The following is a 15,510-nucleotide window of genomic DNA, read 5'->3' as shown; positions in this document are numbered from 1 at the left end:
GGTAAAATTTAAAGGAAAATGATATTTATTAACACTGAGATGGTCACTCACATGATTTGGGTTTAAACTGAAGGAGCCTTGCTAAAAAGAAGATAACTTGGCAAAATGTTTCCTAAGTTGTAAAAACATTGACCTGTAGAATACACATCCTTCTTAAATTATTTAATTATAAGGGAATAGTCAGAAGTTTGTGCCAATATTTATGCAAATGGAAATCATGTAACATTAGTCATAATACCAGAAAAGTGTGAACGATAAAAATTGAATAGTTGGAATAAGTTAAGGTAGTTTATTGGTACCTTCTACTTAAACACATATTTATTCACAGTATTTCTAATAATATTTATTATAAAACCCCTCCCATGCATACACACAGAAACAAAGACATACATGCATGCATACACACACAAGACATTCACCCACGTTTTAAGAATAGTTATTTTTGGAAGGTTGCCTTAAGAGTTCTGTTCATTTCTTTATACTTACTGATGTTTTACAAATGATGTTTTATTTTTGTAATCAGAAATACGTATATATATATGTGCTTCTATTTGTAATAGTTTAGCAACTTTTAAGTATAGGTCAGTTCTGAAACTAACCACCCAGAGTTACCACAGACTGCGTGAATATAAAGGTACAATACCCAATAAAACTGCCACCCCATAAGATATCCGTTAGTTCAGAGATCCCCAGGTCACCCACACTTCTGAACAACTGGCTACAAATTTAGGGGTTCTCAGCACCTCAGTTTGATCATTCACTATAATGACTCACAGAATTCTAAGTGTTACATTTACAATGTGGGTTTTATTATGAAGCATAAAAATCAAGACCAGTCAAATGAAGAGACACATAGGGTGAGGTCTTTTAGGGTTTCAAATTGAAATTTTCATGCCTCTTTCTTGTGGAGTCAGAATGCGTCCCCTCCCAACATACAGTTGTGTTTACCAACCAGAAGCTTGCTCAAGCCTCGATGGCTAGAGTTTTTATTGGGGTTTCATTACATAGCCATGGTTACTTGAATCATTGGCAAGTGATTGAACTAAATCTAGAGCCCCGTCCATCTCCCCAGAGGTCATGAGATCAATAAAATACCACCCTCTTAATCACATGGTGATCTTTCTGGTATGATCAGTCCCCATTCAGTGACATCTCCTTAGCATAATCCTGAGTGTGATCCAAGGGCCTACCATGATTAATAAAGATATTTCCTAGGGTGCCTGGATGGCTCAGCCTGTTAGGCGTCAGACTTTGGCTCAGGTCATGATCTCAGTTCCGTGAGTTTGAGCCCCGCATCGGGCTCTGTGCTGGCAGTTAAGACCCCGGATCCTGCTTCGGATTCTGTGTCTCCCTTTCTCTGCCCCTCCCCTGCTGGCACTCTGTCTCTCTATCGCAAAAGTAAATAAACATTAAAAAAAAAAAAAAAAAAAGACACTCCTATCACGCAGGAGATCCCAAGGGTTTGGAAGTTTCTCCCAGATCCTGGGTCAAAAGCCAGACAAAATCTTTCATATATATCACTAAGTTATATGTAACAACCGAAAGTTGGTAGTCATCACTTCCTGTGGAAATGGAAAAAAATGGTTAATATGTGAGAGATTAATCAAAGCCTAATAGATATTTCTTTTTAAAGCAAACCATATATACGTTCCTGGGATTATTAGCACATTATTTTATATCTACCCAGCATGGATTATTGTGAAATAAGAGGTTTACAAAGTATGAATGTTTGAAAAAAAACCAAAAACCAACATTTACATTTAAGTTTTATCAAGACTTTCAAATAAATCAAATGTAATATTACTTCTAACCACGTACACATATATTATCTCAAATATATACCATGAAGTATTTCACTAATATAGACATAAAATACTCAGTTTTTCATAATGCAGGATAATTAAAAAAATAACTTCAATACTTATATCTTGGAGCTGTAATGAATATTGTAATTTTTAGAAGATGTCTTTAACATAACTTTGTCTTCTATTTTTAAAGTCAATTACTGGACAGATCCATTCATCTGAATAATATAATTAATGTCACTACCTTACTAAAAAGTAAAAGCAAATCCTGTGGAACATGTAAGATGTACTCTAACTCATTTGTCTTTCATTTAGCTACAAATAGAAAAAGCCCTCTAGCAATGCCTCCATTTTCTCCTAGTCCTTTCCAATTTGAAACTCATTACAGTGCTTGTAAAATTATGTCTGCTAGAACCATACTCACTGGTGGCAGAAGATGGGGAGTTATTGGTGTCAGCTTGAAACCCAGTATAAAATCTTCACCAGGGATGCTTAGTAATGCATATTAAATGGCTGAATGGCAGCTCTTTTTTTGTACTACATTTGAATGCTGAAACTTATTCTTGGTCTCTTCACCAGCTGGTTTATTTTACTTAGTGAAATTATAGTAATAATGCATGTTTGTTGAGGATTTCCTATGTACCAGTCACTGTTTTAAGTGCTGAGTGTACCATTTCATTCTTGGAGGTGGATCCAACTGCCATGCTGCCCATGACACAACAGATAACCCAACAGCAGAGTAGTCATTCGAAGTCACGTAGCTGTTAGGGATACCTGGGATCTGTCTCTATCTGAACCACTGTTCATACTATCTGAAGTGTGCTGGTGTGCACCAGTCTCTCCTTCAAGTATTCCTACCTTGAATACGAAGGATGTCATCTAGAAGTTCCATGTTAAACCCAAATGGACAATTGTGGTAGATGGACTACGACTTTGCAGGAACCAGCTGTTTTTCCTGCCCTTCCAGGAAGAAACAGAGGAATTGCACAGACAGTGACCTCCTGCTTTGCTCTTCTCTCCTCTCATGGTTGAAGGCACTGGAAACGGGCAGAGCCCGAGGTCTTAGTCTGCATTAGCAAATTTCCAAGACTTCTGCCTAGAAAATTCAAGATTATCACATGTCCAGAGGCTCCCTTGCCAAGACGCCAGGACAGATTCCAGTAAACATTCAACTGTAAAAAGCTGATCATTATTCTCATTATTCTCAGTTTTATGATTGAAGTTTCAAATAACCATGTTATGGTTCTGGAGCTTGTGGTTTCATTGAGCTTTCCTAGTATGTCACTGTTCACAAAGGTGGAACTGACGAGCAAGATACAACACAGCTGCAATGTTCTACACAGCAAGAGGAACCCATGTAAATGCTCTCTTGCTGTAGGATTCCATTTACGCTATCAGGGCTGCCTTGCAAAACAGCAAACCACCTCGTCCTATCCAGCCCACGTCTCCTTTCCCTCTTTATTACGTGCCAGTTGGCTTAGATTCTCCCGTATGCAGCCTAAGCCCTGAAAATGCAAAAGACCTTTGGAATTCATAACTCTTGGGACCACGTCACGCTGACTTGTTATGGAGACACAGTTCAGTTTTTTAATCTGAATTCCATCTGATGTAAAGCCAAAACTCAGCCTCCTGTCAACCTATGGCACTTTTTGTCCTTGCTCGGTGATTGGGAAATCTGAAAACAATCCATTGAATGTTAAGGGAGGATTAAGTTACAACATTCATGCTCGTACCAACTGGAAATTATCCTGCCTTATGTAACATTCTGGATAAAGCCATATAGTAAAATTTTATAACAGCGGGAAGAGAATTTGGGGTGAAAAAGGAAAAGAAATGAGCATCTCAAAGGAGAGGAGAGGTAAACGAATTCTGTGAACACCTGCAGCTTGTGAGGTAGTATGTACATACATTTGATTTTGATGTTTGTTGCTTTGTAAAAGATTTTAATAAATTTTTTAAAATTTAAAGATTGGTTTTTTTTTTTTTTCAAGTTGCTACTCAATCACTTAAATCAGATTTGAATTCTAAGTTCTGCCTGGCATGGTTGAGAGCTATTATTTTTCTTTGCACAAGATCAGCCTCAAACAAGCCTGAACACAAGGATCCCTTGGGGCTGTATTAAAAGTACAGATTTCCCGACCTGGACCCCAGAGGTACTGCTTCATGTTTGGGGTCCAGAATTCTGTGTTTCTTCTTTCAAGTTTTTATCTTGAACATAAAAAATATTCAAATCTCTATCTTGACTTAAATTCAGCAGTTGTTAAAATTTTCTGCTTTTGCATTCTGCTGTTTGCCACTATAGATACTTTGGATGGATGGATGGATGGATGGATAATTTACTCCTTTTCATTAAGGCACTTAACAATCTGTTCTAATTTGTCTCCATCACTGTTTCTTCATGGTGTACAGTTCCCAGGATTAAGGTAGAAAGGAAAAGCATATGTTTAGTTAGAAGGTTATTCCCACATGTAACTGTAAAATAGTTCTTTTTTATTGTGAAATCATGTCAGACACATGCCTATTTAAACAAATATGTACCTTCTAAAGACTAGTGAGAACCCATCACTCCTGTTTCCACCACCCTGTTAGAACTAGATTAGGAGGAATATCAAGCCCCTGTAGGCCACTACTGAGCACTTGCCCCACACCAGATCTCCATATGAAACCATTTTCCTGAATCTTGTGTATTCCTTAACATTTCCTTAAAGTTTCCCCCATATATGTATCAGAGAAAAAATATTGTGTTTCATTTTTCCACTGTTGAACATTCTTAAACGATATATATGTGTTCTCCAGTGGCTTTTTTTTTTTTTTTTTTTTTTTTTAGTGTCGTAGTAGTGTTGAGATTCATCTCTCTTGATGTGTATGGCTATAGTTTGTTTTCACTACAGTAGGCTCTTGTATCATATGAATAGCAGAATTTATTTATTCAATGTATCATTGATGGACATTAGGGATGTTTTGAATTTATTTTAATATGAACAGTGTTGTCAACATTTTTGTATATACCTTCTCTGTAATGTATAAGAGTCACTTGAGGGTATATTCCTAGGAGTGCCCAGAATTTAAGATTCTAGAAAGGTGTGGTCATTTTCTAAATACCAGAAGTTACCATCACTGAAGGTATAGGATCCATTCCGTGTCCTCCTTGGTTGGTCTGCAATTGGGTCTGGCTTTTTGATGTGCCCCAGAATACTTTTTTAGCCTTTAAGACACATAGGACTTTGTACAACTAGCTGAAGTTCCAGATGTGAGTGGAAATTGTACAAGGTTGATGGTATTTGACCCACGCTTGACAAGACAGTCACGTGAGCTGGAAATCTACACACTGGCTTATGCCATGGTGGTATTCAGTGAGTCGACTCAGTATCCATATTGACTACTGTCTTATATGGTGATCTGATGTTTCTTCGACATACCTACTCTGCATTGATGACTTGCTACTCAGTTCGAACTACACAAATGACCACATTTTGTGATCTAATGAATAGGTCGAAACATTGGAAAGAAAATCCAAAAGAAACTTTGAATTAAGAAGTACTTGATTTTAGCAGGGTTGACCATTTATGTATGAGCGAGATAATATGATTAAAAATAATATATGGAAAGTGCTCAACCTGTTGTCTGACGTTAGATAAGCATTCAGTAAATAATAGCCTTTGTTGATGTTCTCCTTTTTAATTGTTACCATCCAGAACTCAAAAATCTTAAAATTCCTTTCCCTGATAATAACTTTTTTTTTATTATCTTGAATGAATTCCTGAAATCTCTCCCCACCCCTTGTTTCAAATCCCATCTCAACTTCTGGTTTATTTCTCTTGAGTTATTCTCATAATGTTTACATATATCTGCTGTTTATCTAAATGAAATAAGCTTATTTTGGTCTCTTAAAACATGCCTAGTTTGAACTTAAAAAAAAAATTTTTTTTAATGTTTATTTATTTTTGAGACAGAGCATGAGCGGAGGAGGGGTAGAGAGAGGGAGACACAGAATCTGAAGCAGGCTCTAGGCTCCGAGCTGTCAGCACAGAGCCCAACACGGGGCTGGAACTCACGAGCATGAGGTCATGACCTGAGCCGAAGTCGGACGCTCAACTGACTGAGCCACCCAGGCGCCCCTGAACTTTTGATTCCTACCCTCCCCAGTCCCCGCCATTTTCCCTACCATCTTCCTCTCTAGTTCAGTTAATGGCATTGTCATCAACTCAGGTACCCTGGCCTCAACACTGACACCCAGTCTTGACTCCTCTTAGTGCGTCAGAAACTCCTGCAGATTCTGCTTCTGACCACATTTCACCCTTTCCGTGTTACCTGCCTGTCTAAGCCAGCATCGGGCTCACCTGGATTACTGCTGCCATCCCGTCTTCACTGCGTACTTCCACTCTTGCCCCCTCAAGATAAAGTGTAATCAGATCCCATCACTCCACTGATGAAAGTCCTCCAAAGATTTCCCAGCTGCAGTTACAGCAAATCGCAGATGTTTTGCCTCAGCCTTCAGGTGTGATCAGGCTTGTCTCCATCTCTTCCCTCCATTCTCCTCATTCCTTGTGTCCCAGTCATACCTGACATCTTTGTCACCCTTGAGTATTCCGAACTCAGTGCCACCTCAGGGCCTTTGCACATATTTCCTGTTGTCCTACAACTCTCTTCCTACATTTTTAGTGTAATGCCGCCTTTTGTAGTTCACATAGCTCAAAGTTACCTCCTGGGAGAGGCTTTCCCTGAACCTCCTGGGACTGCCATCCATGTTTTTCCTGAACTGTTTATTTTGTTTCTTTATAACTCTACTACCTCAGTTTAATCTGAAATATTTGTTAAGGTGTTTTTAATCTCATGGCACTAAATTAGGATCTCCGGCATGATGGGCAACTGTTTCTCTGGTTTATTACTGTATTTTCAACATCTCTAGTAGTGCCTACACAGTAGGTGCTCAGTAAATATTTGTTGAATTAATACAAAACTTAGTGAAATGTAATTCACTTTACAAATGTAATTACAAATGTAATTGAATTTGTAATTGAAAAATACAAATGAATTACAAATGTAATTCAAATTACAAAATGTAATTTTTGTAGACAAAAATCACAAAATGGAGCATCCAGGTGGCTCAGTTGGTTAAGTATCTGATGATCTCACGGTTGTGAGACTGAGACCCGCATCAAGCTCTACATTGAGCATGAAGTCTGCTTGGGACTCTCTCTGCCCCTCCCTCTCTTGCTCACATGTGTGTGCTCTCTCAAATTAAATAAATAAACTTTAAAAAACCCCACAAAACCTGTTAATTGTATTACTAAGTAATAATGTATATATAAGTTGGAGTAAATATATTAGAGCTTTAAAACATTTTATTTTTAGTACTCATTAGAACTCTTCAAAAATGTCAGCCAGGTATATAGGTCTTTTGTGAACACATTATTATGATTTATCTCAAATGTAAATTATGTGACTATCTAAAACTGAATTTAAATTTGCTATCTGTATCTAAATTTAAACTTATGTATTTGACATGTTTTTAGGTCTCACTCCACTAGAATATAAGCTTCAGGAGTGCCCATCTGGTTTGCCGCTATACTTTCTTTATTTTCCTCTATTTTAATTCCAGTATAGTTCACATACAGTGTTATATTAGTTTCATACTGCTATATTTTCAACATCCATAATAGTGCCTGATACATAATAGGTGCTCAGTAAGTATTTGTTGAATTGATGAAGGAATGAATGAAAGGTAACTGACAGCTAAAAAAATTACAGGTCTTTACATGTATCACTAAGTCGTAATAGTAACCATACATATATCTTAAAGTATTAAAATGTTTTATTTTGGGGGTGCCTGGGTTGGCTCAGTCGGTTAAACGTCCAACTTTGGCTCAGGTCTTGATCTCACAGTTCGTGAGTTTGAGCCCCACTTCGGGCTCTCTGCTGTCAGCACTGAGCCTGCTTCAGAGCCTGCTTCAGATCCTCTGTCCCCTTCTCTCTGCCTCTCCCCTGCTCATTCTCTCTCTCTCCCTCTCAAAATAAATAAACTTAAAAAAATGTTTTATTTTTCAGGACTAATTGGAATTCTTCAAAATGTCAGGTAAATTTTTATGAATAAATTTTAATACGCTTTATTTTCAAATGTGAATTGTGTGATTTTTTTCCTAAAAAATTGGAGTTTATTTCCTTTTGAGGTTTATTTATTTATTTATTTTTAGCATTTAGAGAAAACTTGAATATGTTCATTTATACATGTGAACATTTCTATCTACCTTTAGCAGAAAAGGATTAAAAGGGAGTTACGTGGGCACGTATGTACTGAAAGATCTCTCAAATATGTGGGGAAAATAAAGTAAAGGAAACAAAAGTAAGAAAGTAAATCTGCAAAGAGGAGTATAATCTTAATTAACCTGTGATGACAGTCTGCCCGCATAGAGGAGGGCTCAAAAGCAGGGCTGCATTTCCCAGCAATGCAGGAGATGACAAGGCAAGAAACACCACATTTATGGGACTTGGGCTTTTCTTGCAATAAGTCAGTTGGTGAAGAGATTCAGAATTTTTCCTTGTAGGGAATACAAGGAGACATTTCTCTGATTGCAACAAGAGGACAAGATAGCGTCATGGAAAGTGAGTTCAGTCCCTCCCTTGCAGTATTTACAGCAAGCAAGGTTGCTTTTACTGGAGAGGTAGATTAAACCACCTCTAAATGAGTTATGTGTGGTACCACTGCATTGTAAGCCATTACGTATTTATCATGTTATGTTTTGAATTTATTTAAACACAGTCATTTTCCAAAAGAGGTTAGGGAAAAAATAAGATTCCCTCTATATATGACTGTGTTCTCCATAACATACAGTGGGGAAAACAGTTTTTGCAAATGTGCAAGGAGTTCAAGTAGGTGGTAATCAGCATGAAGTCAGCCAGACCACTAACGTAAAAGGGTGTTGCTTTGATCATAGCACAATGTGAATAATCGCTTAGTTTTTTTTTTAATCTATAGTCAGCCTGAAAATTCATCAATACATATTAAGAGGTTAAAAGCTAATATATATAAAGAATCATGTGTCTTTAAAATATAGTAGTGTGTTTCATAGTTAGATTCATGGATAAGAAAAAATGAATATATTCTGTTATTACATTATCACTTCCATTGTAAATCATGTCCCCTCTCCCTTTCCCAAGGTGTGATCCCCACAGCCCCTGAGCAACCTGCAGATGAGAAGGACAATCAGATAAAGTCTCCTGATCAAAGGCCTGATGCACCTCCTGACTATAATTCCCATTTTGTACCAGGTGAGTTAATATTCAGAAAGGTTCTTTTCACCTCTCCAGAAAACGATAATAGTTAAGATTGCTTTTAAGAGTAATTAATTGAGTGATTCAGTAAATAAGTATTGGAAGCTTCCAGGGTGCCAAGTAGTTTACCAGATGTCAATTAGAATATATTTTTGGGCTACTGAGGAAGGAGGTTGTACAAATCCTGATGGCATTCTCTTTGCTCCGTTATGAAAACATGAAGAAGATGTTGTAGGGCCAAGATGACAGTAACTGGCTCTAACAAGGATTTGAGGGAAGACCTAACTGAGGAAGTCAAATTTTTCTGGCTTGCTGAGGAGTTTCTCACTCAAAAGGAGGAAGGAACCATGCCTGGCAGAAAGAATTATCTGTACATGGCTAACAGGCACATGAAAAAATGCTCCACATCACTCATCATCAGGGAAATACAAATCAAAACCACAAGGAGATACCACCTCACACCTATCAGAATGGCTAACACGAACAACTCAGGCAATTATAGATGTTGGCGAGGATGTGGAGAAAGGGGATCTCTTTTGCACTGCTGGTGGGAATGCAGACTGGTGCAGCCACTCTGGAAAACAGTATGGAGGTTCCTCAAAAAGGTAAAAATAGAACTATCCTACGACCCAGCAATTGCACTGCTAGGTATATATCCCAGGGATACAGGTGTGCTGTTTTGAAGGGACACATGCACCCCTGTGTTTATAGCAGCACTATCAACAGTAGCCAAAGTATGGAAAGAGCCCAAATGTCCATTGACGGATGAATGGATAAAGAAGATGTGGTGTATATATACAATGGAGTATTACTCGGCAATCAAAAAGAATTAAATCTTGCCATTGGCAACTACGTGGATGGAACTGGAGGGTATTATGCTAAGTGAAATAAGTCAGAGGAAAACAAATATATGACTTCACTCATACGAGGACTTTAAGATACAAAACAGATGAACATAAGGGAAGGGAAGCAAAAATAATATAAAAACAGGGTGGGGGACAAAAACATAAGAGACTCTTAAATACAGAGAACAAACAGGGTTGCTGGAGGGGCTATGGGGGGGGTGGGCTAAATGGGCAAGGGACGTTAAGGAAGACACTTGTTGGGATGAGCATTGGGTGTTATACATAGGGGATGAATCACTGGAATCTATTCCTGAAAACATTATTGTATTATATGCTAACTAAGCTAACTAACTTGGATGTAAATTAAAAAAAAAAAAAAGAACTATCTGTACAAAAGCATGAGGTTATGAAGGTCTGGTATGAGACATGCATGGGACAAATGCAAGAGAAATGGAGGTAAATGGCCTTGGGTGCTAAGGAGTTATACTAATATCTTTAGAAGTCTGAATTTACTTGTTGGTGACTCAATGCAATGGATGCTCATAATGTTAGTAGAAATTTGAGTTATTATAGTCTTTTTAGAAAGTGGGGCACCTGGGTGGCTCATTTGGTTAAGCATCAAACTGACTGGTTTCAGGTCAGGTCTTGATCTCGTGGTTTGTGAGTTCGAGCCATGCACCAGGCTCTGTGCTAACAGCATGGGGCCTGCTTGGGATTCTCTGTCTCTGCCCCTCCCCTGCTTGCACTCTATCAGTCTGTCTCAAAAATAAATAAACTTTAAAAAAGAAAGTAATTGGGCAATGTGTAAAATTTTTAAAATTAGAAATACACTTACTTTTGAAGTAAGGAAGGAAATAGGATTCTACATAAATACATTTTAATGACTTAGAAAATGATGAAGTGTAGCAATATTTCTTTTTAAAAATTTTTTAAAATCTTTAGTTTTGAGAAAGAGAGAGAAGGGGAGAGGCAGAGAGAGAAGGAGACACAGAATCTGAAGCAGGCCCTAGGCTCTGAACTGTCAGCAGGGAGCCCGATGCGGGGCTCGAACTCACAGACTATGAGATCATGACCTGAGACGAAGTAGGACACTTAACTGACAGAGCCACCCAGGCACCCTGCAATATTTCTCTAAATATATATTTAAGTGTGTATTTAGAGGTGGAAACCATTGAGTTAGTCTGTGAGAGAGGAGAAGAAACTTCAGTACCCACAGGATCATGGTAAAAATGTTGTTTTGGCTCTAGACACAAGATCCATGGAGCTCAGTTAACCTGTGCCCTTGAGGTGTTTTCTGAAAACAGCAGGGTTTCCTTTTCCCCTTTCCCTCATAAATATGCATGATGTGTAGATCTGGTCCAATATAACCCCTCATTACTAGCTCAACTCCTAAGTCCACAATGTTGACAGTCCTAAATTATAATCATGCTATATCTGACCATTTCTCTAAATTTACTTCAGTGACTGTCAACATGATCTACATAATCTATCTTTGAGAGAGCTTGAGCAGGGGAGAGGCAGAGAGAGAGAGGGAGAGAGAAAATCCCAAGTAGGCTCTGCATTGTCAGCTCAGAGCCTGATGTGGGGCTGGAATCCACAAACTGTGAGACCATGACTTGAGCTGAAACCAAAAGTCGGACGCTTAACTGACTGAGCCACCCAGGCATCCCTCTACCATTTTTTTTTAATTTTTTTTTTCCAACGTTTGTTTATTTTTGCGACAGAGAGAGACAGAGCATGAACGGGGGAGGGGCAGAGAGAGAGGGAGACACAGAATCGGAAACAGGCTCCAGGCTCTGAGCCATCAGCCCAGAGCCCGACGCGGGGCTCGAACTCCCGGACCGCGAGATGGTGACCTGGCTGAAGTCGGACGCTTAACCGACTGCGCCACCCAGGCGCCCCTCCCTCTACCATTTTTAAGTAACATTGATTGTAACCATGTTCTGCTCATCTGGGAAAGTGTCTTTTCCTCTGTATCAAAAAAAAATTATCAAGAGAGTAGGATATGTCATTTAAATCAAATGACTAGATAAATTGAAAAACATCATCTAGTAGAGCATACAACTGAATTTTCAGTTATGGAATATAGTAACAAAAATTCATTGTGATCGCCACCTAGTGGCTGAATTATGTACTTAATCTATGATGACAGATGCAAATTAGATCCCTGTAATTAACGTAAAGGAACTTGAACTACTAAAGTATTTGTCTTTAATGCCCTTAATTCCTTTGACTTTAAGCCTCTCTTAGCCCCCACCCATATCAGTCTCCTGTGGTCTGAACTCGCATTTCCACCTGCCTGTAAACCACTTCCCCTGGAAGGACCCCAGATCTCAAGCTAAGTGATCTGCAATAAAGCTTGGGCGTCTTGCTCCGGAACATATTCCCTGTTTTCTTTCTGTCTTCTGGAGGCCACAGGGACCCATGTCAGAATGTGAGAATCTTTCCTCATATCCAGTCTGTTACTGAGATGGGACTGTCCATTCAGTGTTGCTTATTAGACTTCCTACATTGCCTCCTTTCGGCCCTCTTGCAGCAGGCACCTCCTGCCTAACCTAACCTCATCCACAAAGGGTCCAAGTGTAAGTCTGATCACTTCACTTTCTCTTTTATTGGCGTACGGTTTAGGTTCTTTGAACAGCGTATAGATCCTTCATAATCATCACTCCCTCCTTCCTTTCTAACCTTGTCTGCTCAGTCTCCATACATAACCTTGCCCCCCCTGCAATTATGAGTTTCCCCTGTGCAGCTGTTCATTTTGCACCTACTCCCTGCATAAAACCTTTGCCCATTGTGGAGGTGCCAGCTGGGTCTAACCTGTCAGCACTAGCCCCACAGGGTACCTCCTCTGCTTAGGCTAGGCGCTGCTCCTCTATAATCTCTTCGCACACCATGAATCCACGTCTGATTGCACAAGTTACTTGCTTCATGATAACCATTCACTTTTTATTTTTTAATCTGTGTATTTAACACAGAACTGAACGTCCTTGAAGACAGATGTGTCTTTCTACCTCTTTCTGTTTCTAGCTGCAGGCACAGCAGCACGTCCTTGAAATGGGCTTGTGGCGTGTTTCCCAAATAAAGGAATGCTTGATTTATTTCATAGCCTTGTTCTCAGTGAGTATTGGAAGAAATAGTTCTACAGTTCATGATGCTCATGAGTGGGGTTTTTGTGAGTAATCAAAATGTCCCAGACTTCATGAGCTTCAGAAGCCACTCTCCCCTTTAATGCCCAGCTCACCAGAATCTGACCCTCTGTCCAATTTGTCTTGCTCAGAAAGTGTCATTTTTCTTTATTTCTCATCCCAAACAACTTCTGGAAGTTTGGGGGAGTGTCCCTTCCTGGTGGTGGTTGGTCTCGTCAGCATTGGCGGACCCCAGACCACTGCTTTGCCTCTATGCTGGTCACCTCTTACTCTTTCTGAAGCCAGCTTTCTGCTAGCTAAGCTGTTTTTTCCTGTACCATGACATCCCACAGGAGGGGTGTGTGTGTGTGTGTGTGTGTGTGTGTGTGTGTGTGTGTACAGAACTTAAGGCCTAAAAAAAACAGCCGCCAGCTAGAGTTGCTCTTCCAGTCTATAGTGCCAAGGCCATCCATAGAGTCCTGTTTTGGATATTCCCAGCCTCTACCTAGCCTTTGATCTAAAGGGAGTATTTTAATTAAGGGGGCATCTGCAGTCAGAATGCTTGAGTTTTAATTCTGACTCTGTCACATATTGACACCATTGATTCTTTAGGAAGTTACTTAACCTCCTTATGCCTCAATTTCTTCCTCTGTAAATTCAGGATCATAATAGTCCCTACCATAGAAGGGTGATGTCAAGTAGTTAGAACAGTGCCTGGAACATAATAAAGCTCAGTAAGTATTAACTATTCTCCCTCTTATAAAAATAGTAAACATAGTTTCCTCTAACAGGAGTTGCTTCCTAGGGTGCATGGTGTTCAGTACCTGGTTCTCTGGGCTCTCTGAGAGAGAGTACTCTCCACCTTAACCTGATCTTTCAAATCTTTTAATTCTGTAAGAGTGACCTTTTCAAAGAACAGCTACTAAGGGACTGTTTCCATTTTTCAGGAAATATCAGTCCCTGCCCTACACAGCTGTGTGGCATTGCTTTTTGATAACAAAAAGATACCGATTCCCCAGTCTGTAGACCCACAGTGTCCAACGCCTGGGTTACTTTGGGAAATAGGACACCATCAGTGGGGCTTCAACATCACAGCCCAAGCTTAACTATCTTCATCTTGTTCCCTTTAGCATACTTACTTAGACATGAGGTGAATCCTGCCTTCTAACACTGCTTGCTGTCTTTTGTACCAACATCTAGTAATTTTTTTTTAATTTTTTTTCAACGTTTATTTATTTTTGGGACAGAGAGAGACAGAGCATGAACGGGAGAGGGGCAGAGAGAGAGGGAGACACAGAATCGGAAACAGGCTTCAGGCTCTGAGCCATCAGCTGAGAGCCCGACGCGGGGCTCGAACTCACGGACCGCGAGATCGTGACCTGGCTGAAGTCGGACGCTTAACCGACTGTGCCACCCAGGCACCCCAACATCTAGTAATTTTTGAGCACATGTATAAGAAAACACAGATACATGCATAAACGCACATTATAAGCAGTAATTTAATAAACAGCAATTTTCAGAGAGACACTTAGTTTAACCTATGTTTAGATAAGATTTGTTTTTTGCCTTTGAGGAGAGTATCTACAAAACTATTTCTAACCATGGTGAAAACAAACTTCTATACATCATAGTTTTGTAACGTTGTCTCCATCTTTTCCATTCTAGAATAGAATCTTTTCTTTCTTTACATTGGTTAAACAAAAGGGTCTTTAAATCACTGGCTTTCGAACATTCTTTTTTTTAAATTTCTTTTCTTTCTTTTTAAAGTTATGTCTACACCCAGTGTGGGGCTCAAACTCACAACCCCAAGATCAAGAGTCCTATGCTGTACTGACTGAATCATCCAAGTGCCCCCTCAAGCATTCTGGATGACAACCTACTATGACCCACAGTAAATATATATAAACATATATTTAAACATATAAATATATATATATAAATAAATATACATACACATATATGTATATATGTAACTATTTATATAATACTTATTATATATATGCTATATATAACATTTCACCAAGCAGCACTCAGTTCAGTGAGTATACAGCATACAGGCAATACAGTTTGATTTTTTTTCTTTTTTACTTTATTCTAATGTAGTAAATCTTATTTTAAAAATTGCAATTGTGAATCATTAAATTGATTTTATAGCCCAGTAATGTACGTACAGATTGTAAAATGCTGTATTAAAACAATGTTTCTCAGTTGTTAAGAATTAATGAAATAGCTATACCTACATAAGAGAAAATATACCTTAAGGCAATAATTGTTAATAGAGTTTAAGAACATTTTATAACAGAAGTGTCAGTCCATCAAGAAGACATAACGATTGTATACATCTAAAAACAGAGCTCCAGAATATATGAAGCAAAAATTGACATAATTAAATGGCAAAATAGACAATTCAATAAATACCAGTTGGAGACTGCAGTACCCCACTTACAGTCATGGATAGAACAA

The 15,510-nt window shown here is 38.8% G+C and overlaps 1 protein-coding gene across 4 annotated transcripts in view; it reads left to right on the top strand.

Moving 5' to 3' along the window:
* The window catches only part of PLSCR4 (phospholipid scramblase 4), a 52,283-nt gene that overhangs the window by 20,695 nt on the left and 16,078 nt on the right, over window positions 1–15,510 (top strand). For 2 of the 4 annotated variants that reach the window (XM_040480413.1, XM_040480412.1), the window contains 2 exons: window positions 7,854–7,881; window positions 8,964–9,074. In XM_040480413.1, the coding sequence (XP_040336347.1) occupies window positions 7,875–7,881; window positions 8,964–9,074 (118 nt within the window). In that variant the 5' untranslated portion in view covers window positions 7,854–7,874. Of the gene's footprint in view, window positions 1–6,110; window positions 6,304–7,853; window positions 7,882–8,347; window positions 8,409–8,963; window positions 9,075–15,510 lie in introns of those variants that run through there. The other 2 variants (XM_040480411.1, XM_040480414.1) reach the window with 2 other exon arrangements.

This window comes from Herpailurus yagouaroundi, unplaced genomic scaffold, assembly GCF_014898765.1.
Source record: "Herpailurus yagouaroundi ecotype Mexico unplaced genomic scaffold, PumYag 159, whole genome shotgun sequence".
Taxonomy (NCBI): Eukaryota; Metazoa; Chordata; class Mammalia; order Carnivora; family Felidae; genus Herpailurus; species Herpailurus yagouaroundi.
Note: the sequence above shows the minus strand (reverse complement) of the source record. Positions and strands in the feature narration are given on the sequence as shown.